Source organism: Sphaeramia orbicularis, chromosome 11 (genome assembly GCF_902148855.1).
Source record: "Sphaeramia orbicularis chromosome 11, fSphaOr1.1, whole genome shotgun sequence".
Taxonomy (NCBI): Eukaryota; Metazoa; Chordata; class Actinopteri; order Kurtiformes; family Apogonidae; genus Sphaeramia; species Sphaeramia orbicularis.
The window spans coordinates 27,023,893-27,050,822 of NC_043967.1; the positions used below are offsets into that span (position 1 = coordinate 27,023,893).

General features: G+C 40.0%; 1 protein-coding gene and 1 long non-coding RNA gene across 2 annotated transcripts in view; both read left to right on the top strand.

Annotated features, from left to right (window-relative positions):
• Window positions 1–26,930, top strand: part of LOC115428416 (uncharacterized) — a 590,809-nt gene that overhangs the window by 242,179 nt on the left and 321,700 nt on the right. The window lies entirely within an intron of this gene.
• On the top strand, window positions 6,183–9,913 carry irx1b (iroquois homeobox 1b). The gene is made up of 5 exons (XM_030147444.1): window positions 6,183–6,781; window positions 7,445–7,687; window positions 8,165–8,987; window positions 9,191–9,251; window positions 9,842–9,913. Exons 1-5 carry the CDS (start codon window positions 6,527–6,529, stop codon window positions 9,888–9,890), a joined length of 1,431 nt encoding a protein of 476 aa, XP_030003304.1. The 5' UTR covers window positions 6,183–6,526; the 3' UTR covers window positions 9,891–9,913.

Consider the following 26,930-nt stretch of genomic DNA (forward strand, 5'->3'; position numbering starts at 1 on the left):
TTGAAGTCAGCACTATTGCATTAAGCTTACTGGTCTTCCTAAGGGCACCTTTTCATCACAACACACTCACACACACATCCCTTCCCTCACACTCCCCCTTTTAAGTTGAGGTATTGTCTTTAACAGCATTATAACGGTATCATTCTGCTCCCACTGTGAACAACAAAGACAAGAAACGCCAAATCCTAGAACACAGCAATCTGTGTGTGTGTGCGGGTGTGCGTGGATGTGTGTGTGTTCTTTAAAGCAATGCTAATGGACCCTAAGAAGCATTAAAGTGACCCCTACTGTAACAAAAGAGTTAATAATCCGTTTAGAAAACAATCAGATCCCTGGCCATGAGAAAAGCCCCCTGCTAAGTCTTTCTGTAAAGAGGAGGAGGTGGGAATTCACCCTTTTTTTCAGTCAGCAATCTTGTTGAACATCGCTTGTTTTCATCGCTCTCTCTATGGGGAATGATGGAACTGTATTTAACGGCATCTCTTAGCTGAAGTCAGCGAATAATAAAAAGTGATGCGGTTGAATTTTACAAGTGCGGCGGCCATTGGAGGGGGGATTCAAAGTGACCCTTGCCGTGGGTCATGTTTGTTATCAGCTCCGTCCACTGTAAATGAGTCCCATTGGAGTTCTAAAAGACCTATTAACAAACAAATGCTGGCACGCCCGTTAATTACTAATGATAGGCTCTTTGTCTAGTGTTTCCCCTCTGGGTCAAAATGTTCAACCGAAAAGGCTTTGACTCCGGTGGCTGTCATCTGGGTTTACTCCCCCCCCCCCCCCCCCCCCCGCTTTAGGTCACAGATATAACAAGCGATATAACCCATCGAACCACGTCTCCAGCACTGGACGTCAAATATTACAGTGATTTAGAAAGTGTTAGTGAGTGATAAAATAAGCTGGCTGAGAGGGCTCATAAACTTAAGCGAAGTGAATGTATTACCTCAGACTGCCAGTCTTATCTGTTCGGCGTCAGAGTGATTCATCTGTTTTAACATCAGGTCAGGGCTGAATCTATCATTGCTTATCTCCGCTGTCAAGTAGCTGAGGACAGGTTTTTCTTTATCTCTTTGCTCTGCTGCTTGTCCTTCCTCCTCTGACATCCTGCGAATCTTGTGAAGACAATTTATTTGGCAAAATAAATCAACTAATTCAGAAATATGAAACATTTTTGCCTCTTTGTGGAGCAGATCAGCTTATATCAGATGGTTTTTTCTTGTCTTGCTCTGCTTTGTTTGGCAGGAAATTAATATTTGTTTCAAGAAAATACTGAGTATTTTACTTTAGTGTCACAACTTTTCTGTTTCAGTAAAGTTTGGATTTTACATATGACTCTTTTTTAATGTTAAACCATCAGTTTTAACCAGAGCAGAGCTGATATTTTACAAATACTCTAGAACTGCACTTGATTATTTGTCAATTATTTAATTAATCATTACTATTGTGACTGTTGACTAAATCATTTGACTTTTTTTTTTTTTTATGTGAATGTGAATATTTCTTGATTTCCTAACTCCTCCATGGCACCACACAAGTCACTCGAGGACGTCATGTTGCACCATCAAATATGACCATCGGTTAATTGAGAAAATAATCAATAATTAATCAACAATGACAATAACCATTAAAATCCTATACTTAATTGTAGTGCATTGCCTTCATAATGTGCACTTTGTTAAACTTTGAAGAAATAAGACCAAATCTGATCTTTACCTCCATGCAAATGTCAGTATTAGAAGGTTTTTTTTGCCTTCATACAAATCAATACAATTACAGATATGAAATAGTTTACACTGTGATGATTTCATGTGATGGTTTTTTAAAAAATTCTGTTTTTTACTGGTGTTTTTCTGACTATAATCATTGTTATGTTCCATGTTTTGCTCTTTGTTGACTCTCAGTGACTTAAATCTACTTTTGTGGCAACTTCCAAATGATTTTATTCTTTATGTCTAACCTTTCTTAAGTGATGTATCACCATTTATTATATTATTATACTTTGCATTGTACATTTTTGAGGGAAAACTATGCATTTTTCTTTATGTAGTTTCCTGATCTCATAAATGTTCATAACAGCTCAGGGTAAAATAAGTCATTAACTGAATGTAAAAACAAGTGCCTACCACCAGCATTTGTGAATCAATGATGCAGAATATATGTTTCAACATCCACTATTAAAACACATTTAATGCCACTGAAAATTTAAAACACTGAATTTTACCTGAATTATTTCAGTCTATTAATAGGATTTGTGGATTAGATGGTCTTTAAGGGTTAATCTTTCAGTAAACATGACAAAATCTGATTTAGGGAGACAGGTTTTCATCTATCTGAGCTTTACTTGGGTAAGTTTATTTTTACTTTTAACCTGAATATCTGTTCTTTCTCCTCATATAATCAGAACAACTTCACTACATTAGTTGTACTGTGTTTGAGGGAAATAATTGATTATTTTTTGTTTTTTTCTTCATTTTATGCCTTTATTTCATCAATACTGGGTTGACTTTAAGTGGATGGGATGATAACACATAGAGAAGACGATCCCTTGGTGTATCCTTCAGTGCATATCACACATGACAACAAGAAACAAGAAGAAGAAAAATGACATAAAAGATGCAACAAGACAAAACAGACATGAAACAGAGACGGACCACGGAAAAGCTGATTTGCACATTGGAGACAAGTTAATGTTCATTATTTTTCAGTAAGTTGTTTTTTTTATTTTATTTGAAGATGGGATGGATTGATATACTTTACATTATATATAAGGAGTCTCAGTTTGCTTTGCACAGAAACAACTGATAGAAAAGTCCTTCAAAGGGCAAAGTTTTACTTTTATACTTTTCAGAATCTGTACTGTTTCACTTGTACTGTAGTACAAGTGTTCCTCTGCTCTCATCAGTATAAGAATATATACTTCTACTAAAGGATGTGTGTACCTTTGTCACCTCTTTATCTCCAAACCAATTCAACAGGAGCAAATAAACAGCATAAGTTAATTGTAGGAGTTTATTGCAATCAGTAAGTTCAAAAACATTGAATAATTTCACTTTTTTGCTAAATAAATCAGCTCTTATCAAGTGTAAATTTCAATATTGTGTCGATTTGGCTTCACTTGCTCTGCTTTGTTCTTCAGGAAATTTACATTTGTTACAGGAAAACACAAGGAAAAAAAAAGTATTTACCTTACTATATACTTTAGCTTATCTCAGAGAAATTCTGGTCTAAACAGACAGTATACATGACCATAAGAGATTTTTACAGAGAGGACTTTATTTTCTCACATAGCAGAGGTGATATCTTACAAATAGTCATTTATTTAATCATTACTCTGGTAATCCCTGCTTTGTTTAAGTGTAAACAAACAAGATAAACTCTGATTTAGGGATTTTTTTTTTTGCTTTAATTATCTCTGTGCCAGTGCAGGTGGATTGTGGGACTTCATTTGAATTAAAACATTCAGAGATATGAAATAATTTAGCTTCTTTGCAAAGCAGATCAACTCATCAAGTGTAACGTTCCACAAAAGGCTGATTTGGCCTAGCTTGCTCTGCTTTGTTCCTCAGGAAAACACTAAAAATAAGAACAAGTTTTGTTTTCTTTTTTCTACCTTATTGTCAAGAATTTTTTATCTGTTTCGGTAAATTCCAATGTGTACTCCATTGCCAGTTGGACAAACCACTGAGCCAAGTGGATCGTGGGATTTTAGTAGAATCAATAAATTCAGCACTATGAAATCATTTATCTTTATGTCTAAGCAGATCAGCTCTTATCGGTGGTCATCACTTGTTCTGGTTTGTTCTTCAGGAAATTAACATTTGTTTCAGGGAAATGCTGCGAATGTTTTACCTTCATCGTGAAGTACTCTTATCTGTCTCAGGGACAGACTTTTAAGAGCGCAAATGTGGATAGAAAGATATTTTTACAGAGAGAATTTTACTTTTAATCCTCTGTTTTACACAACGGATCTCACAAATACTCTTTGGTTTAATCATTATTGCATTACTCTCATAATCCCCGCTTTGTTAAGCTGTAAACAAACAAGACAAAATCTGATTTAGGATGTTTCTGGGCATCTTCATTTACCTCCGTGCCAATTTACCCAGGAGGAAATGGCCAGTGCAAGTGGATTGTGGGACTTTATTCGAATGTTTCCTGCGGTAAGTTATTCCTTTGTCTGGGCCTGGCTAATAGCAGCGAATGGGATTCAAATAGAGTCAAGCTGCCTCCTGAGATCCCTCAATCCACCGTCACCATAAAAAGAGGTCTGAGGCCAGTCTAAATATTTGGTAGTCTTAGCAGGTTCATGTTAAAAGACACACACTCACATTCACGCGCACACACACACATACACACACACTGTGAATGCACAAGCAGGCCTAGGCTGTGAAGTTGAATGGCATAGCTCAAAGCCTTCCTCCCCCTATCCCTGCCTCTTTCTCTCTCTAAACCGCCAAACCATTCTCCCCCCTCCTTTTCTCCAGCTCAGAGGAATTCATTAACTGCCTCTCCACAGAGACACTATGGAAATCAGGCAGCTACAAAGGCAGAGGGAGAGAGAGAGAGAGAGAGAGAAAGAGGGAGGGGTGGTGGTGGTGAATGGGGCTATATTATCCTATTAGATGGTGGATATGTCTCGTTTCCCTCCCCTGTCATGAGAAAAACATTAATTTTAAGTGAGAAACGAGACACAGGGAGGGAGGGAGAGGGAGAGAGAGGGAGAGAGAGGGAGAGAGAGAGAGGTAGAAATGGTGAGGGTCTTTAACATTGCTCTTTTATCGAGCTGAAATGGAGAGTCCCCTGGCTCCATTTACCTTGGCAATGAGGATAGAGCCGCTCTCCATGAATGCCATTTAAAATGCCATGGAGATTAAGCATCCTCCCTCCACCTCTCTCTCTCTCTCTCTCTCTCTCTCTCTCTCTCTCTCTCTCTCTGTTTTTTTTTTTTTAACACACACACTCATCCTCACACACATATGCAGCAGTGGTGGCGGTGCTGCTCGTCATAATATGTGTTTAGAAAACAGCTTTGAGATTCATGAGTAAAGCCCTCTAGGTGCCAAACACTGAGGAGGGAGGAAAACTGAGGAAGAGGCACAGAGAGAGAGAGAGAAAGAGAGAGAGGACCATCACTTAGCCAGAGTGGGCTTTAAGCACTGTAATTAAATCATTAGATCCCCCTCCCCCTCTCCTCCTCCTCCTTCTCCCTCCTCCCCTTCCTCTCCTCCTCTCTCACTCTCTGGGCTCAGCCATCAGGGGCTCCAGTGTGAAATGATGAATCTGTATTTATGGGGATGGAGTAATTACACAGCTAACCTCTGAGGGAACCCAGGAGGGCCACAGGGCCACTGAGCAGGGCGCAGGGTGCTCAACCTCATTAGCACTGCCCGAGTGTGCATGAGAGTGTGTTGGAGTGTGCATGTGTGTGTGTGTTCAAAGGGCTGAGGCACAGTTTTGATACTTAAGCCTATCAATGGGCAAATATCAATCTGCATATCAGATTAGATCCTAAGTTGCTTCTCATATTCCCCATGCGTCTCCAGTGCACTCATCAGACCTAGAATCTCAGAGTACAGTAGTCCATTCTTCTCTGCAAACATCTGTCATTTTCCACTCCACGGCTCCTCGTGTGTCTCATATCTCTGCTATCTCTTATCCTCGTCAATCTCTGTCATTACCTTTTTTTTCAGTTGTCCTTTATCTGCGCTCCGCAAAAATATGCTCCACTGACTGACTTCCGTCGATAATCACGGACATTCTTCTCGGATGTGGCCGACCATGGCGATGCTTCTCCCGGCCCATTTGCTGACCAGAACACCCCAACGTATGTGATCATACACCTTACACTAACATTATTATTATTATTATTATTATTATTATTATTATTATTATTATTATTATTATTATTATCATCATAGGGGTGAGTAGACTATTTTGTCTTCCTTCCACTAGTGACAGTAAATGAACTCTTCTGAAATACAGTCTTTGGCTTAAAGGACAAACTGCATTTATTGCTCAGAAATAACAATGACCATTGCCCAAGCACACAAGTGTAAATCTGTGCACGCACTTGCACACACTTCACAGGTTGCTCTGCTGTAGCCACAGTGTAGAAATTAGATCACACACACCCACACTAACACATACACCAACACACACACACGACCTAGGCTAACCAATGCACTAATCGCCTGCCCCGGGCATAGGAGGAGCTTGGTGCTTAAGTAGGCTGCCAATCAGTCAGTCAGCTCCACATCCAGAAGCTCCTCCGGCCAGACACACGCATCACTCCGACACTCGAGGTGCCAAATTGTACAGCTCTGACTCCAGGTCTGTGGAAGTGGAAAGTGGAAGCTTGACAGTTTCTGAAAAAAAAGGGGGGTACTCTGGTGATTTAGACACCCCCTTCATCCTTTTCTTCTTCTTCTTTCTGGGGATTCCTACTTTTTTCCCTGCGTCCTCTTGCTGTTGTGCGTGACTCTAACTTTTGGGGGAGAGATTTTTCCTGTGCGCGTCTCCCTCTGTGGACATGTCTTTCCCTCAGCTGGGGTACCCCCAGTTCCTCAGTGCCTCTCATGAGGTGTACGGCGGAGAGCGGCCCGCCTCGGTCCGGGAAGGAAGCACCGAAGGAGGCGGAGGAGGAGGCGGCGGCGTCAGCTCGTCCGCCACCGCCGCGGCTGTCGGCTCCATGCTGGGGATGTACGGGAACCCATGGGCGGCTCACAACTACAGTGCCTTTCTGCCGTACAGCGGAGCCACAGACCTCGCCCTCATATCCCAGATGGTGAGAGTTTGCAGAGTGAAGCGGCTCAGGTGTAGATGACAGTCCGGTCAGTGCCGGTACCACACTGGCTGCATGTGCGTTAAACCGCTGCGTAAATGTCCAGTGGCTCAGAATGCTCTGGATTATTTGTTCATGAGAATGTTGGCTTCATCTGCTTCTGCTTCGTCGTTAATTAATAATCAATTTATATATTTTTAACCCCACATTGTGAGCTGACATTAATGTATTTAAATTTTTAAACCTAGTAGTTATTTCCATTATGGATAAAAAAAAGTATATTTACAAAGACAGTACGTGTTCCTCTTTAAAATATATATATATAAAAAATGATTTCTATTATATTTTATTTTTTACCATATTATAAAATAAATTAGAAATTATAAGAATGGACAAAATTAATTGTATTCATTCTTCCTGCGTCAAATCCAAATGAATTTTATGCTCAGAGATATTAAAAATAATAATAATAATTCAATGTGAAAAGGCTGTTCATTCTTAATTCCTGATTTGTCTAAATGTTTTCCGAGTCAACACCCAGTTTGGTACCAGACTTCTAGTTTATACAGAAACTTTTAAAAACTTCAACGTGCCCAAGTAATAATTGAAACATCTGTGCGTAAAACAAGTCGCTCAACAAGTTGTCCCCTCTCTCCCCCACCTCAGGGCTCTCAGTATGAGCTGAAGGACAGTCCGGGCTCTCACCCAGCCTCCCTGCCTGTCCACGCCGCCCAAGGCTTCTATCCCTACGGCCAGTACCCGTACGGGGACCCGTCGAGAGCCAAGACGGCCACCAGGGAGACCACCAGCACCCTGAAGGCCTGGCTACAGGAGCACCAGAAAAACCCCTACCCCACCAAAGGAGAGAAGATAATGCTCGCCATCATCACGAGGATGACACTCACACAGGTGGGCCAAGGCTGTCATGGCGACCACTGAACACTAACAGCATCTAGGAGCTGGGTTTTATGAAGACTATTAGATTTGCTTTATTATTTATTATTATTGGGCCTTGTCATGTCATTTGCACAGTGATGGTTTTATTTAGATGAGCTCCTAACACACACTGGTCCTGTTTATGTGGCTGATACTTGAACAAAGTCTCAGTACTTTTACATATAACATGTTCAGTTCAGTTCAACTCATAGAACTTTGGTGTCAAATCAAAAACCAGCTCAGGTCACTTCACACAGTGAGGTCAGGACCTTAGAATAATAGAACAGAGGAGAAACAGATAGATTTAAAACTCTTCTGTTGATAAATTATTACAAAATTGTATACACTAGTGTTTTATTTTTTTCTCTCATGTTAAAAGTTTGTAGCGTCGCACTGTCAAGGTGCACTGATTTAATTCTCATTTCTCGTGTGTGAAAAATGTTCCTCCAGGTTTCAACGTGGTTTGCGAACGCCCGCAGGCGGCTGAAGAAGGAGAACAAGGTAACCTGGGGCCGCAGCGCCGAGGACCGAGACGGACGCATCTTCAGCAGCGACAACGAGGACGAGCACGGCAAGAACGGCAGCGACGACGAAGAGGAGGAGGAGATCGATTTGGAAACTGTCGATATCGAAAGACCCGAGGAGCAGCAGCGGGGCTCAGGCGAGCAGGGCTCCGGCGGGAGGGGAGAAGCGGGGGCGGAAGCCTCGGCAGCAGCTGCAGCTACAGGCCTGTCCGCCAGAGAGGCCTCGGAGCCGAAGAGCTCGGAGAGCAGCAGGACGCTTTCAGCGGAAGGCCTGAGAGGAGTGGAAGCGACGCTTTCACACAACAAATCCCCCGTTGCCAAACTCGCTGTGGATCATTCTCCGAGCAGACAGGAGTGCCAGAGACCACCGCAGAGCAAACCCAAAATCTGGTCCTTGGCTGAGACCGCCACGGCTCCCGACAACTCGCACAAACCCTCCCCCGGGGCCCATGCGCACCACCCGGCTTTGGCCTCAGCCGGCCACCCGGCCTTACTCCCCGGTCATGGGATCTATACGTGCCAGATTGGCAAGCTGCACAACTGGGCCAACGCGGCTTTTCTGAACGCCAACTCTTTTTTGAACATGAGATCGCTGCTCGGTGGGGCGTCGGCCGGACACCTGCCTCTCCACGGTGCGGTACCGGCTGCGCGTCATGACGCACGACCGGCAGCGACAGGCCTTGGAACTTCAGGAACAGAGGACGACAGTGATGTGGAATCGACAGGAAGCTTCAGTCCAAAAAGAGATGGTATTAATTACATTTATCTGAGCGATTTTTCTGAGCTTAATTTATTTCCTGGTTAGAAGTATTTGCTGTTTGACGCATAAAAACGGATCCAATAAAAATAACAGCATAAAAGCGAAATATGCATTATCATATATCTTGTAATTTGCGGATGAATTTTTAAAATCTCACCAGTAATTCTTAAAATAATTGTTGTTTTTTTCCAGATGACGAGAGTGACCACAGGCCTGAATCCCTTAAATCCCCGTTCCAGCTGATCACTGACAGGTAATCTCATGCATTTGGAATCAATTTGGCTTTATGACATTATCAACCTCAATTTCTAGCCACATGTCTCCTGCTAAATGAACCCTAGAGCGGAGGTAAACACTGTTACACCTGACTGGGTGGAAGGCAGACCCTGCCTGCACATAAATCATGTGATTGAGTCCCCACTTTAACGCCTCGTCAGGCACAGTCTATAATAAATGTCCCGCGGGGGCCCCAGAACCCCAAACACTGAATTATCACTACCTGTGTTATTTAAATAATCTGCCGCCGTTTATTCACGCCTACTCAGTGAATGCATCTAATGTATGTCAAAGAAAATGCTGATAGCAACATCATGAGTGAAGTGGAGGGTAAAACGCCATAAATCTAATTTAAACTCCTGTGTTTTTGTGTTCGCACCAATAAACAACCCACTTCCAAAATGAATGTACTTATAGAATATAAAACACTTTTTTAGTTTTATGCACTAAGTATATGTATAATAGCCTTCAGGAGACATGCACACATTTTCCTGAATATTTTAGAAAACTGAGGGCACAGGTTTCCTTTGGCTTAATGTGTCTTTTCTGTTCTTTTCTTCACTTCAGACCTCACCACGGGACATCAGCACAACGAGCTCTGACAACAACATTATGAGAAGACAAAGCAAAAAAAAAAAAGGAAAAAAAAAAAGAAAAACTAAAAAGAAATAATTTTATTTAACGGAGAACAGTTTAATAATGAAGGGTATTTTTTGACAGGCCAGTCTGTCATAGTATTACTGTTTTAGCTTATACATGCGAAAGTGTCGGCTGTTTTTGTCACAGATTTGCTTGTATCTCTCTCTCTTTTCAGTCCTATGTTTGTTTTTCCTCCTTTTTTGTTGTGAATGAAAACTTTGAGAAATTGTAAATACCGGATATGAATTTGTCTTCAAAGAATATATTTTTTGGGAAGTAAATAAATGTCATTATAGTCATTTATTTCTAAAGACTTCTTCCTTGTAGAAATTGTTCTTATTCCTTTATTTACAGGTGCGCAACTATTTTTTTTAAATCACATACTATTTAACTTTTTACGGTTGATTGAGGTGTTTATTTGTAACGTTAATGCACATTTATTATCGATATTTGATAGATAATATTTTAATATGAAAATTCAAATTTGTCCCCACTTTGAAATTATATGCAATTTTCCTTCGTCTAATTAAGTGTGTATCCAAGTGTTTTAAAGAGAATCCCACAGATGCACAGATAAATATAGAGATAAATATTAGTCATGTCCACAGGTGGTGTTTTGTTAAAGGGGATGACAGTGTACACACCTTTTAATCGCCTCTTCAACACCGTGTCAAGTTTGTTTCACATTCTTGCCAACTAAATCATGCAATGTCAGCCTTTTTTTTTTTTTTTTTGCAAGAAAACTTTGTCCTCACTGAAATCTGCACTCTCGCCAAAATTTTTCCTGCGCTTTATTGCCAGCGTCTTGGAACCCTCTTGCAAACGCTGCGGAAATTGAAATTGAAGATTTCCAGGACCTTGTGAACCTGCGCCTGTGCTTTCAGCCCGGGCCTTCTCGCTTTAATGTTGGATTATACCCCCTCGGTGCCACCGCTGCCGCCTCTGAAATATGGATCAGACGGCAGGAAAGGCCAGCAGCCAGTATGGGGGCGGCAGGAGGCTCATGGGGGGGGTGGAGGAGGTGGGGTAATGCGTGTGTGTGGGTGTGGGTGTGGGGGTCACTTCGAGCCATCCTTGACGTTCACAGACAGAAAGACAGGGGGAAAGAGAGAGAGAGAGAGAGAGAAAGACAGAGTGGTAGGGGGTCTTGGGACTGATAATGGACAGGATTTCACAAAGATCTGCTTTTATACTTGTTTAAGAATCATGATTTGTCGCATCTCAAACGCATCAACTCAGGTTAAAGTCAGTCTTAATGTGTGTGTATTTCCATCATGTTGTCAGTTTTTACAGTTTTAGTGCAGTCTGTCTCTGCAGAATTCAAGGTGAACTACTGAGATACAGGTTTGGATCAGGTGAATCTGATGGACAGGTTTATATGACATGGATTCACATAAATACTTTTGCAAGTGATGATATTACTTTGCATTATCTACCTGCAGCTGACAGTCTCTATTAACTCGTCAAAGTGTGTAATTGCATGAAAAGTTCCATGTTACACTAAAGTTAAGAGTCATATGGTAATCTGAGGACACATTACATTTGCAAACAGAATCAGATAGCCCAGGGTTATTGGACCTGGAGCTGTGACTCAATGCTGCCATCTCACTTTCAGAAAAAGTAGAGCACACCTCTTCCATGAGTTAAAGTTAGTCACAACAGTCTTTCCTGCAGGTCTACTTGTACATACCTACAAATTAGAAGCAAACTTATGCATACAAACCTTAGAAATGAGTCTAATAAGTGTTAAAACATTTGCATCAACCGATAGTTAAACTCCTTTTGCTCAGTTTCCATCTCGAGCTGACGATGTTATTACTTATTACTAGTATGCTGAAGGCAGTTTCAATACTGGTCAGTTCAACCTCAAGAATAACTGTTTTTCCTTTAGGGATAATCAAAAATACACAGACTGGTGAGGAACTACAGGAAAAAACAAACAGAACAACTGCATTAATTTTAGTATGAGCTGCAGTCAGTCTTACAAAGGACACACTATTGTTTACAGATGAATAGAACTGGGACATACTTTTATTTATTTCACCTGGAATTTTAAAGGAAGTAAAAACAACCTGGATGTTACGTCATTTAATGTTGGTCTGATGACGCAACAAAACACAGCTCAGTTGCTGTGACGTGTCCAATGCTGCAGAGACTGTGAACAGCCAGAAAGACATGACAAAATACAACCAGCTGCACTAGGACATCCTATTTATTGTCTTTTTTTTGTTTTTGACATACTGCATCCAGTATTAGTAAAGGTGCTGAAGGGTCAAAACACAGTAATGTCTTGTCAGAGAGCAAACTTTAATTGATTGCCATTCCAACTTTTCTTTCAATATTAAGTAGCTCTTTGTTTTGGATAATCCCTAATGGTCCAACTAAGCAAAAATGAATCTGAAAATAAAAATGTGAGTCATTTAACAACACTAATCTGTCAAACTGTATCTAAAATGTCCTGTCAGAGAGATTTCAAATACCGTGTTTTGACCCTGAAGCATCACCAGAATAGTTTCATTGCTCTTTGGTATTGAAAGATGAAGTCTGTGAACTCTATGGATGGATGAAGACCTTCCTCCAAAAGCTATTCCTTCACTTGGTGTTTTGAGGGTGGACAGCTCTGTCTGTCAGTTCTAAAATCTCCTCGCTGACCTGTTTGGTTTAGATTTGGTGTCTATAAAGGCCGTAGCATATTATTTACATCGCTGCTGTACTCATCAAATCATTCAGTGAATCTTCATATTCTATGGATGTGGGTGTTGTAATCCTAGACCACTCCTCAGCTTTCCCTTTTATAACATTATTATGTCCACCTCCATAATCAAATACATATATTTTTGTTGCCTGTTGCATTTGGAGGTAATGGTTCCAGTAATATTTACATCAGGAAAAATTCTATTCGTTGTCACACTGTTTTATTTAGTCATCTCTCAATGGCATGACTTTGATTACTAATTTTACTTATGGTGTTTCATTAAAATTTAATGGCATTACATGCATAGTCTTCCACGATTTCATAGCTGATTTGGTGGTAGTTGCAGCTTTTAATGCCTGATCTCATAGCGGCTTTTCTGAAATGATGATGCATTCAGTAATATTTTGGGATTAAGTGAAAATAGTTTTTATCATAACCAAAAAAAAAGTGCCTCAGGATTGCAAAAAGTCTGCCAAAATTTGCTTCATTTGTAAATAAAACAGTGCAGCTGAGTGGTATTCCACAAAGCATCAATGAGGAGATCAATAGATGCCAGTAACAATGACAGTTGTGTTGTTTTCAGAACAAAATAAAACTGAAAGTATAATTACATAAATAAATGTTAGAATCTTAGTATCCTCAAAACCACAAACAAGTGCTGGTGTGGTTGGTGAAATTTGCATTAAAATGTATTGAATAAAATAAGATGAAACTAAAAACTGCAAAATTAACTGGAACTAGCTGAATTTTCATCAATAGTTGCAATGAGAAAAAACTTTAATATGTCATTTTATCTGTGACCAGGTGATGGATGATGCTGAAAACAACAGCTCCCATGATCCAACAGTACTGCACAAAATCCTCTAGTGCTACATATTTTATTATTGTTTTGATTGAGAACATTTATTTTGTGACGTGTGAGTTTATCAAACAGTGACTTTAAAGGTTATTTTTGAACTAAGTGTGAAGCTTTTCTTGGATCCATTCGTCCATCCATCCACCCATCCATGCTTTCACCAAGAGAGAGAGAGAGCAAAACTGGAGTCTAAAGAGAGCAAATGAGAGGGAGAGATGATGCAGTGAGAGCTGTCATTGATGTAAGAACAGCATGGAAGGGAGCCAGACACTTGAGGCCATTTTCACTTCCTCTGCCAACTCTGACAGACTGCCACGAGCACTGCTGAGGAGAATATCAGCCGCTCGTTCTCTTACGCACTTCACTTTTTCCACACATCGTCCCAGCCAGATCGCGTTACTGTTCTTCCAAGTACCCAAACAATATGTTATTCTTTCAAAGTTGGAAATCAATGAGCTTAGCATGATAGTGCTGAAAATGACATCAAATGATTGTTTTATCGCGTACACAGTGTGTCCAAAACATGTTTTGTTATAAAAGGTGGTGAAAGAGTGAGCAGATCCAAAATATGATTAGAGTTTTCTGGCGGGTAGAGCTGCAAACTTCTACAGAGTTTCAAGTTTGTGCTTCATGTTTGTTGGTTGTTTGTCACCCAAGCTGCCCCAAAAACTTCTCTTTTAAAAATAGAAATAGAACACTGTGTAAAAAGTGAGGAGAACAACCACCATTCGGAGTCTCTGGAGTTTTAGAGTGAGTTGCATGAGGCCCTCAAACTCTCAGTGTGAATAGGGTCTTCATTGGTGCTTTGGTATTCTGATATGGGCTCTTTGGTGAGTTCTAATCCCTATTAAAGAGGCAGATTATGGAAGGGATTTGTCTTTGATTTGCCAGTCCCACTGCTCTTTTCTGGCAACAGCTAGCTCTCCTTCTATATATGCTTCCCTCACTCTTACTTTTTACTTGTGTGTGTCTTGATAGGATGGTCAGGAATCAGACAATGATCGCCTCCATGTGTCACCCCCCCCACACGCTCCCACCCTCAGCCATCCTTCTGTGATTATGGCCACATGTATGAGGCACCCCAGTCGTCTGAATAGATTTGTTAAAGGCCCCCAGTGGATGAGAGAGGTCCAGGCCCCATAGCCCGGCCCTCGTGTGCTGCTCTATCCCCTTTCGAAGCACTCTGCATGGGGGTGAACTCCCTGCCAGTCCCCCCCACCCCACCCCTCCCCTCCTCCTCCTCCTCTGCTGCCTACCACTACCCCTCTGCTTCTCCACCACGCAGAGATAATCAGGCTTATGTAAAGACGACGTGCTCTTTTGACAGTCATCAGCTCATCAGTGATCCAATCAAGCCCAAATCCGCCATTGTTCGCCCCTCAAAGTGTCTCAAATCCGCTTGTGCAGGAGAGAGGCGCTTCAGTCTTTATCCTGCCAATCACTCCTGACATTCCTGCCACTGTTGCCATGGCCTGGGGTCAGAGGTCGTGAAAACACAGAACATGAGCTGACTCGGGGAGAATGGCGCAGCGCTAAAGGAGAGACTCTCCACGCAACTGGCCCATTGGTCAGTCAACGCAGGGGGTAAATGTAGACAAGTTAGGGCTCTATAGCCCCGCTGAGAGGGCCAGAAAGACATGAGCAATAGAGGAGAAAGAGGGGTGACGAGGAGGCACAGAGAGGGCCAACAGAGGAGAAAGAGGGCAAGAGAGGTGTGTGTAGAGAAAGGAGGAAAAAGAGGGTTAGGGAGCGACAGTGTTTGATTTCCAAATAAGCTTTAGAGAGCTTGACCTCGAGGGGTGAAGTGAAGAAAAGACCTGACACAAAGTAAAAGCCCCTGTAGAAGAAATAATGAACCGACAAGTTAATATTTCTTGAATTTTTGTATTTCATTGATTAAGGTTTGACACGTATGATGTGGTCATGCTAATGCACGCATGTGAAGTTTGTGTTAGCTTTCAATGTTTCAAGCTAAGCTAAGCCTTAAATAGATTGTTGATGTCGACAACTTTGATCTTTCAATTAACAATAATTATGTCCAGTCCCAACCTCCTGTTAGCTTATAAATGAAGTCAGCTAACGTCCAAGAGTCAGACTTTTTCATCATTAGCTGACTCATTTCATTTCTTTGATAATACTACTTAGTATCAGTCATTGTTGCTGCTGTAGAGGAGCAAAAGATTACCATTGTCTTACCTTTCAGTGTAAAAGCTAATGCTACACATACATTAAATAAAATATGTGGGTTGTCCAGTCTTCGGCTACGTTCAGACTGTGGGGAAATATGGCCGAAATCCAATTTTTTTGCTCATATGTGACCTCTATCCGATCTGTTAAAGACAGTCTGAACAGCACAAGTCTGATTTTTTCAAATCTGACCAAGGCCACTTTCATATATGGTCCTAAATCTGATACGAATCTGATATTTTGCAACGCAACTTCAGTCTGAACAGCTAGGTTTGCATTTATCCGACTTTTTCCCTCCTGAGACCCAGCAATGCATTTTTGTCCTCTGTAGTGGACAAGAGTTTTACAGCTTTACTTAAAAAAAAAAAAGTCCACTGAAAAGGACATTATCTTAAAAAATTGTTAAAAATGTATCTGAAAAAACTGCTGTGTCATGTGTTTCCAATTAAGGCAATTATTTAATGTAAAATGGTGAAAATGTTTACTTACTGGGTCTCAGAAGGTTACATCATTGAAATGCGCCAAACGTCATATTTCTGCATCCCAGGAGGAGGAGCGCAGCCTGGGAGGGCCCTAACCCTAACCCTAACCTTAAGTGGAGGCTGTGGTCTCCCAGGCTGAACTGCCTGGAAGTCGACAGCTGAAGGAAGTCCCGCCCTGGAGGGGAAGAACAACAACAGCCATAGTAGAGGATGGAGGAGAAAGTGGACAGATGAGATGAGATGCCTCCATATTTACTTCCGTAAACACAGTGTGTGCCTGCATGGTCACGTATTAAGTCCGAACTTCTTTGTGAATGTGGGTGACTTCAGGGTGGCATTCGGTTAATACTCAAAACTGATAGAAGTCGCATTTAATGTGTAATATGAATGAGCACGCAAAAACTTGGATTTCACCAATGAATCCAAATCGTGCATTAATACCTGCTGTCTGAACGTAGTGTAAGGTGATGATGGGGCAAAAAAATCTGTCACAATCTGTGGCTGATCACCTTCACTTTTCCTTCTGGAATGAATGGGACATGATCTGCTACTGGTCTAAAGGGAAATGAGGAACACTGTAGGGCACTGAAACAGGAAGTAACTCTTCAGTGGGTCATCGTGTTGATGAACCGACATTACTTGTCCCGGTTAATGTTATTCAGCATCCACTTCAGAGATTATGTTGAAGACCACAGCTAACTAAAAGTCTGTCAATGTCACAACGTCTGAATTAGGTTAATTTAAGTTATATATTTGATACCTGCAACAGATCAAACAGTTATTTACCAAGTAGCCTAAGCTTAGCACTATTGACAACTTGTATCCCCGCTGTTTCTCCTGCTCCTTGTAGAAGGCAGAAAATCTGGGATAACAGAGCCTTGTTCTCATTTTCCAAGGATGCTACCTAAATATACAAATTTCACTACAATAATGCTTTTATGTTAAGTGAAAACAAAAGCACTGGTTCAAAATCAGTGTTTTAAAAGACTAACATAAAACAGTTTGCATATTCTCATGTTAATGGACTTTGAGGAGTAGAACAAGTGTATTCAGGAAATCACAGTTGTTTTAATGGATGCAGGGAACCACACATTAACTTAAACAGATTTCAGCATAAACTTCATCAACTCATACAAGCACATGTGAATCTGACATATTTAACCTTTAATTCTTAATGAAATAACAACAGGCTTTTGTGAGGTATAAACTCTTTCTAAGCTGCAGGAGATCAAAAACACACAGCCAACACATGAGACAGTGTGTGTGTCGGAGTGTGTTGTGTGCTTACATGCTAACTGCTGAGTCGTAATTTGAAATGGAAATGTACCTCCCAACGCAATGAAGCTAATGCATGTCATTGCAGGATAAGCGGGCCACTGGGTTAAATCTGTTGTAATGTTGTCAAAAGAATAATTTTCTGTACCCAATGTATACGTAAGTGAGCAAATGTTTAGCGAAGACGAGATATCATAGGGAATTTACGCCATTCACTGTTCCTCCATAGGGATTAGTGGAATTAAGCGTTTACACAAAAGCGAAGTATCAAAACTCATGGGTAATTCAACAACCTCCACAATGCTGAGTTTACCGAGTGCTGCTTCTTAGCCTGCGTTTATTGTTGTGTTGCAGCTGCGAGTACCTTACAGACAAATAGCAAACATTGTCAATGCCTTTAAAGGAGACAAATTTAATATACAGGGAAAATACACACAACAAATACTATGAAAGGGGTGGGAGTGATAAGTCTATTCTGTTGTTGTTCATCTATTCATGGCAATAATCTGAGGGAAGAAGCAGATTAGGAGAGAAGGGAGGGTTCATAGCCGAGTGTTCGCATCGCTGGCTCCTTTCAGCCATTTTGAAACAATGTTTATCCACTGGTCTGTTATAGCATAGCAACTTAGCTTAGTGTACTGCTGTGAGGGGGCTGAGGACTGGCTGCGTCTTTGTTCGGCATCCACCGGGACGCACTGGCGCATTAGAACGGAGGTGCACATGAATCCATCTGCAACCTCGGCCAGTTCTGTTTTTTTTTTTTTTTTTTTTTTTTCTGTAATTCATGCTACAGTTTGTGAAGCATCGATAAAAAAAAGTGTTAGATTTACGGTCTGCACAAACCTGGCGTCATATAATTTAAGCCATTCTGACAGACTGGGTCCCAACCCACAGGTGGGTCGCAGGATGTTTCATTTTGGTCTCCACATAAATTTGCATTTCAAGCATTTCTGGAAACTTTCATACAATGGATGCTTTTGTCTGTACTGAATGTTTGTACTGTTCTGGTAATTGCAGCTACTTAAATCAAGTGTGAAAAGTTAACATGCATTCTGTTTGTTTTACTGATAAGAGGGGAAAAAATGACAGCCTCTTAATGCCGCCTAAATGCATTTATGTCGTCTCACTTATAAAATATCAAAAATGTGTATATTGTTTCGCATTTAGAGGAAATGAAAACAATTACAGAGCCTGTTAGCTCTGCCTAAATTATTTGGTCTCATGTACCCTCTAGAGACGAGCGTAGCATCGATGTGGCATGCACAAAAATGGGATAGAAAATATTAAATAGCTTCTGAACTGTTTATAATAGAGGTGAGCTGTGAACTGGATCTGAACCATGAGATTCTTCGCTTTGCAGCACAATTTGTGTTCTTACAACATTGTGCTGATTTACATTGCATACTAATGAACATAAGTTTTATCACAGGGCAGTTTTTCTCTTTTCTCCAATATGGTATGTTCACAGTAAGATAATGCATTAAACAGCACTAGAAAAAACAGAATTAAAACAAAGAAGAAGTGCAGAAATGGTACATGCATACTATTGTGACTATTTTAAGGTTTAAGGTTGTTTCCAACAATGCATGCATAAAGCATACATCACTTGATGGTGGATGTTTTACTTATTCTACATGATATTATCATATAATATGGGAATCGCAGTAAAAATGCAGAGGAACATTCAGTAATGCACAGTTTTTCCTTTTCTTGAGACAGAAAAGGCATATTGTGTGTTGGGTTCATAGAAAAACATAAAATAAGCAAGGTAAAAACGTATCCAATCTAACAAGATTAAATGATAGAACTTCATGATGTAGCTTGGTAATATCATGATAATGGTGGTGACACAAAGTAGCACTGATTAAAAAATACGATGTATATACAGGCGTATTATCAAAGTAATGATTTGGTATTAATTGTGGAAATATCACACAGACTGAAATGTATAACCACATTTAAGGATACCAAAGAGAACAGACTTTTACAGTATTCACTACCCAGCCAAACAAAAAGTTACACACACTGGAATTCAGTGGCCTGTGTTTAGTTTTGACTATGAGAGGAATTCACTGTAGCATTGTTTATGCTACACAATGTTCATGCAATGTCACCATAAATGTCACAGCATGTATTTGTGTCCTGAGTTGCATAAATTGTTCACAAAGATCTTGTTTTGATGATGGGAGTTGAGCTGCTGCATAGTCTTACACATCCCAAAGATTCTCAGAAGGGTTCTGGTCTGGTCTCTGTGATGGCCAATCCATGAGTGAAAATGCTCCTGAAGCACTTTTACTCAACTTTAACCTGATTAATCCTGGTGTTTTCATCTAGGAATAGCTCCCAGTTCCCAGAGTCAGAACCAGACACGGTGAAGCTGCGTTCAGCTTCTATGCTCCACATGTCTGGAACAAACTCCTAGAAAACCTCAGATCAGCTGAAACACTCAGTTTATTTAAATCCAGGTTAAAGACCCACCTGTTCTCACCTGCATTTGAATTGAGTTTTTATTCATCAGTTCAGATCTGCACTATTCTTTTTAAGCTAAAAGTTTTTATCTGTTTTATCTGCTTGTCTGTTTTATCTATTTATCTGATTTTTGTTTGTTTTTCTCATGCCTTCTGCTTTTATGTAAAGCACTTTGAATTGTCTTGTACATGAAATGTGCTATATAAATAAACCTGCCTTACCTTGCCTAGGAATATGTTGGTGTCATCAGCATATAAAGAAATCCCCTGATGTTCCGACCTCATCATTCAGTTTATTCAAGTTCAGGTGACCTCATTTTATGGACACATAATGTTGATGAACCTAGACCTGACCACTTGGAGAACCTCAGATCATAACACTGCCCCCACAGGCTTGTGCTGTAGGCACTAGGCATGATGGGTACTCACTTTAGCCGAATCCCTCCTCACCCTGATGCGCCCATCACTCTGGAACAGGGTCAATCAGGACTCATCAAACCACATGAATTTTTTCTATTCAAACACAATCCAGTCTTTAGTCTCTCTCTTTAAACTACTGCATTAGTTAGAGTTAAATATCTTTTTCCAGATGAAGAATATTAATCACTGCAATAATTATCAAATGGAAGACTGTTACCTATTTTCTCAGTTAAATCCAGGTGAGAACAGTTTTTGGCCATGCAGTTTATTATTTTTGTGATCAAACATGGTAACTTGTGATTATATTTGTGAAATATTTTGGTTTTAAAATGTAATAGTGTGAGATAATAACCTGAGAAAACGTAGACTGGGTTGACATTTTCAGGCAACCATAATTCTCATATCATCATTGCATTATCTTTGCAGTTCAATATTTGTATAATTGGAATGTTATTAAGCTGAGATCAATCTTTGCTTATGGCTCAAATTTTCCCTTTTCTTTCCAGGTTTACACTGTGTTTAGTGGAACATATTTGGGGTTGTCATTTATTACACTAGTTTTGAGTCTGCAACATGTATTTCTTTGTCATTTTATGGTAATATAGTAATTTTTACCTCCGCCAAGGAGGTTTTGTTTTCATCGGGGTTTGTGTGTTTGTTTGTTTTTGTCTGTCTGTTAGCAAGATCTCTCAAAAGTCATGGACAGATTTTGATGAAATTTTCAGGAAATGTTGATACTGGCACAAGGATCAATTGAGTAAATTTTGGTGGTGATTGGGGGGTGGGGGGGTGATCTACCTTGGCGGAGGTCTGCGCTCTCCAAGTGCTTTTCTAATTAGTAATATTATACCCATGCCTCTTACTTATATTTCAGTCTAGTATTAACAATATCTACACTACTACTAATAATTACCTGGTATTACTGAATTATTCTTATCAAATATATTAACCCACTATTTCCGGACAGAATAGTGGCCCCATAGTTCAAAGATTCAATTAAAACAGACCTGAAATAAAAACTATACTGACATCTAGTACTGGGATTATCACACTACTTTAACTTGTTTCAGAAAATGACTCAATAATAGATGAAGATTACAAGATAAGATGGAGATCCTGATGTACAGTAATTACAGTCAAAGAAAGAAACGCCGCTGCTGTCTGTCACTTTGTTGATAATGAAAGATGACTCATGGGTCGCATATCTCCACAGTGTAATGACACGCTAGAGACATGCATGTACACACACACACCTACATTCTGACACACACACATACACAAATGCAGAGTAATGTGAGTCTTCATTCATCTGCCCGAGTCATTTAGGGTAATAGAGCTTAATGGAGTATATTAACCCTGTCCAGCCTGCACCCCCCCACCCCTCAGATGTGTGTGTACTCATGCACATGCACAAGAGTAGGGGAAACCTGCCAACTGTTTATCTGCAGCAAACACACACACACACACACATATACACACACACACAGACACACTCAGTGAGGGAGCAGAGATCTGGTTTCCCACTGTCACAGATGCTTACCCGCCTCTCCATTAGTGATGTGATTGGAGTGGACACAGAAAACCAGCAGCCTCGTTCCCACAGGGGCAATCTGAGGAAATTATTGCCCCCTCCTCATCTCCTGGGAATGTCATGCGCTCCCGAAAAGAAGCACTTAATCGACTGCTATCACATGCAGCTCTGTCAACCGCGTAGCACGGGTTTTGGAGCATTTGGTGTAGATTGATACTTTGTGGAATGGTGTTTGATGATATGTGATCAGTCATGGCACACAGCGAGGGGCTCGTGGGAGCTGCAGGGCTCTGTAGATGTGGAATCAGGAGGAAGAAACACTCGGCAGTATTTACTAGGAAAGTGACAAATAGATGATAACTGGAAAATGAAGATGGATGCAACAGTCTCAATGTGGAGTCTGTTTTTCTGCTGTAATTCTTTGTGATAATATAGAAAAATCAATAGAATTCATTTACATTTAAACCTTAAAGACCAGTGACCAAAAGCATCTACTGATATAAAATGTTTAATAACTGTTGATCCACTAATCCTATCAATACATGTAAAAAAAAATTGAGGTAAAATGCAGTTTCTTAGCTTTTCATAGTCATCAGATATGACCCATTTGGATGTTCAGAGGCTCTGCAGTGGACATGGAAACATCATCATTGATTCACCAGTAAAACCCATGTAGTTTGACAAATGACAGTGTTTATAAATGCTTGTTTTTACATTCACTTATTGATATATTTGCTGAAAATTTCAATTTTTCTTCAGTTTTGTCTATTTTTATAAAATAACATTTGAATTTACTCTGAATTTTCATCAACATCTACATGATCAGTAAATTAAATATAGGAAAAAAACATGATTCACACTGAAACATGCAAAATACAGAGGATAATATTGTAATAAATGGTGATAAATCACTTAAGAAAGGTTAAATTGAGAGAGTTTCATTTGGGAACAGCCACAAAAGTAGCTCTAGGTCTTTATGGGTGAAAGTAACAGGGACGCGTGGAGACAAAATCAGTGAAAAAAATACTGAAACAACAATAGTGTGAAATCTCAGTGGGGTGTGGACACTGCTGGTGGTCAAAAAATCCTGGGAGGTCCGGCCATAGATGAGCTGTAACATGAAATCTGCACACACACACACACATATACACACACACATGCAGACAAGCAAGCCTACTGTGTTGGCTTTGGTCGTTTGCAAAATTGTGGTCGACCTTTTCACCCCGGTCAATAACAACTGCAAGTTGAGCCCACTGCACCCTGAGGCGAACACCACCACCACCACCACCACACGCACACACACACACACACACACACACACACACACACGCATCACTGCTGTGACAGAGAAGCTGCAGTTCCTGATAGCACCAGAGGATGGCACCTGAGGTCTAAGCAGCAGCTCTGCAGTACTTACCTGAAGCTTCACTGAAGATGCAGCTCTGATTCATGGTGTTCCACAATTTAAGTGTGGGTGACATGCATCAGTTCTGTCAGATTCTAGGATTTTCTGGATTTATTATCTTCCATTTGGCTAACTCCACTGAATTCATAAAAGAAAATCCACACAGCTGTTAGTTATTTTGAAGAATTAAGTATAATATGACTACTTTAATAAAAAAGAATCTAGAAAAATATTAGTCAGTATGGTAGGATGGGGTAAGATTAACCATTTTTACTTAAGATAATATAACTGAGAGAATATGAGAAAGAAATAAAAGTAATACAACACAAGTTTAGGATGTGTCCTGTCAACTAAAAGCTTGTGTTAATCAAACTCAAAGAGACAAAAACATAATAAATATCTTAATGTGCCCAGTTAAGCTATCTGCGAAAACAATTACTAACTATTGTTTTAGCCTGATATATAGCATTATTCTAAAAATACTGTAATGATTAATATTTAAATCCCACAGTCTGCTGATTTTATTTGTGTCCATGAAATAAACATTACAACTAATTTGTCTACAGTTGGAAAGCTGCAAGCTGGAGGTAGTTTTCCAGACATCGTCACCTTGAATTGAAAGAAACTTTTATTCCTTCGGGAAACATCCACACATTAATTGACTGATCAATCTGTCTTTCTTTTGACACTTTTCTAATGGATTTTTGTCCCTTGACTTCAGGGAGTGAACTTTTTAACTCTTTTAAGTGACCAGAGCTCCTGTTTGTTTTTATGCTGTAGTTACATGACATAACAGTTGCTACATCTGGAATAAAGAGCATAGTGATCAGGATGAAACACTAATTTAGACACCAAATAGTACAGTAAGCATCATGTAAATAGACCATTCTGACACCATTTTGGAAAAAGGTTTAGAGTAGCAACCAAATGCAACATTTTGCTAATTCATACATGTTTTTAGATACTGCAAGTATAATAGTACATTTGATAAAACTATTAATGATACGACTAAAAAGTAAAACTTCTTCCTTCCACAGTAGCATGAAAATAACCACAAGTCTCAAAGAAATTACACCGTTATATGACTAAACAGCAAATCCAAGTATGTTTTGTGGTAAAAAAAAATAATCCTGCTTCCATTCTGTTTTGCTACAAATATAATCAGTGCCTGCAAGAAAATTTAGTTTCTCATTAAAGAATCCACAACTACTTTACTTTTTCAGAACTGACTATAGCTAAGAACTTCCAAAATTAATGTTTACTTTTTTTTTTTTTTTTTATGGTTTAAAGTATAAAAATACAGGTTAGGGTTAGGAAAAAGACTTAGTGTCCTTTACACTGTAAGAAGTTTAATAATTTTATCAAAATCATTTAATACTAAATTTGTCTGGTCTATTTGTGGAGAGAAACCCATTAAAATACATCAACATTAAATAATTTTGCTAAAATGACGTGTAATACAGACAGGATTATAATTTGTAACAAAATGGATTTGCAGTTCCAATTTAACTGTAATTTCTGAAAGACTTGGATGTGCAAAATAATATTAGGGTAACACAACAAAAAATTGTGTATGAGGGATCAACTTACCCACTGTCTCATCTTACCCCAGTCTCCCCTACACAAGAACAGAAAACAGTATTGATAGATTAATAAATTGATCAAAAAAAAAAAAAAAGCAGAGTGAACAAAAATCAAATCAGCAAGACAGATGATGGCTAAAAAAACAGATAGGGTCGCACGGAGAGGATCAGTGGGAGAGTTAAGCTAGGTTAAAGTGTTTGTTAAAGGCTGGATCGGTCCCTGTAGACTGAGGCTTCAGGAGCTGAATAATGCATGCCCGCTCCCAGAGTAATGAAGTGGAAGTGATAGGGAGAATTATGGTTGGCCTCCCAGGGCTCAACGCAAACTGTACACACTCTTAAGAGCTGCCTGTAGCCTGAACCTGTCTCCCTCTCAGCTCCCGTCTGTGTCCGTCCACTCCGCTCATGCACACACACCTCCACACACTGCGCCACACAGCAGCTAAGAGGGTTAGCTTGTCTCTGTTCCCGTATGCTACATCATTGATGAGGAAGACCAGGGCATTTATAGTATCCTGCTCATAGTTCAACAGCTCTGTATCTTCTTTGAGGCTCTTATTAGACCGGAGCAGAGGATGGCATGGCTGCTGCTCAGTGGTCAGACAGGCACTCGGCGTTGGCAGCCTTGTTTGTGGATCAAATCGAGCCTGGTTTGCACTTGTACCTGGTTGGTGCTATTGTGCTTAACAAGAGGCAGCCGCTGTAGGCCGTGTCTTGTGGTGAAAAGAAAGAGCTATTTTCTTTCCTCATGATCCATTTATTGCTTGTCCTCTTGCTTCTCCTTCGTTCTTTGTATGCCTCCTATTCTTACACAGCAGAAGTTGGAAAAAAGAAGCCTTTTACCCTACGTGGCCCTTTGTTCATTTGTCTGACAGTAGAGCACTGAGATGAGCTACAGAGAAAGTCTCACATAAAAAGTACTTTTCTACTTATTTAGTTTTATCTTACCTCTGTAGAGCTTAAGAGTCCAGTTTTAATAAAGTTAAAAAAAAAACAAACAAAAAAACCCCCACTACATTTTATTCCATTTATCTTGGAATTTGGAACTGCAAGTATCAGAAAATGTGTCACAATAGCAACACCAGTTTGACCTAGGTTAGCCATCGTTAGCAACACCAGATGATAATATCCCATGTATGCAGTATTTTACAGATGAAATCACCATGGTGATGGACACTGGACAGAACTGTATGTACAAATATGACAAATTAACAGTATATTCACCTATTTGTTTCTGACATTTGACGCATGGAGCGGCCATCTTTAATTCTGAAGTTGGGCTTAGTGAACCTACACTGATTTTTAATTTTTTTTCCTTAGAAATTGAATGTCAAGAGACATTCCAGTTAAAATGTTGTTGTGAAAACTTGGAAGTTCGGACTTCCTGATTAAAATGGAAAACAACATCTGGATGCAGATGTTGTTCTAACTGACTGAATTGGATTCTGCTTTAAGAAGCTTTTACGTAACATTGTTGATTTCACTCTTTAGTACCTTTAAATTATTGGTGGTGTTTCATATGTATGTTTTTAATACTGAGTGTTCTTTGGTGTTTTATGTTTGTTTTTAGTCTGCATGTATGGCTGAAATTTCTATTTTCTGTAAACTTCTGCTGCTGCTGCTGTCTGGGCCAGGACAGTCTTGCAAAAGAGATTTGTCGTCTCAATGAGTCAATTTTTTTTTTCATGGTTAAATAAAGGTTAGATTAAAAAACTAAAAACACTAAGACATTCAGCTGGCTACTTTAGTTCAGCATGAAGACTGAAGATAGGGAAGAAGAACACCTTGCACACCTCTGTCCAACCACTCAAAACAGTGTTTGACCGTGGCAGTGTTTCTCAACTTGTGGGGCGGGCCCCCCAGGGGGGCATGGGGTCACTCCTGGGTGTTTTTTTTTTTTCTTCAGGTTAGAACATGTAGCAGGTGAAACTAGTGTTGTAGCGTTGGAGCACCCTGGACTCATTTTAGGGACGTACAACAAACCAATCTACTGCCATGGTGACCTGTCACTAGACTAGACAAAGAGTTTAGGTTTGGAGAATGGACAAGGATTGGACTGGAAAAGAAAATGTGCCATGTTTCTGTTTTTGCACAGTTTGTACAGTTTGCACTTTA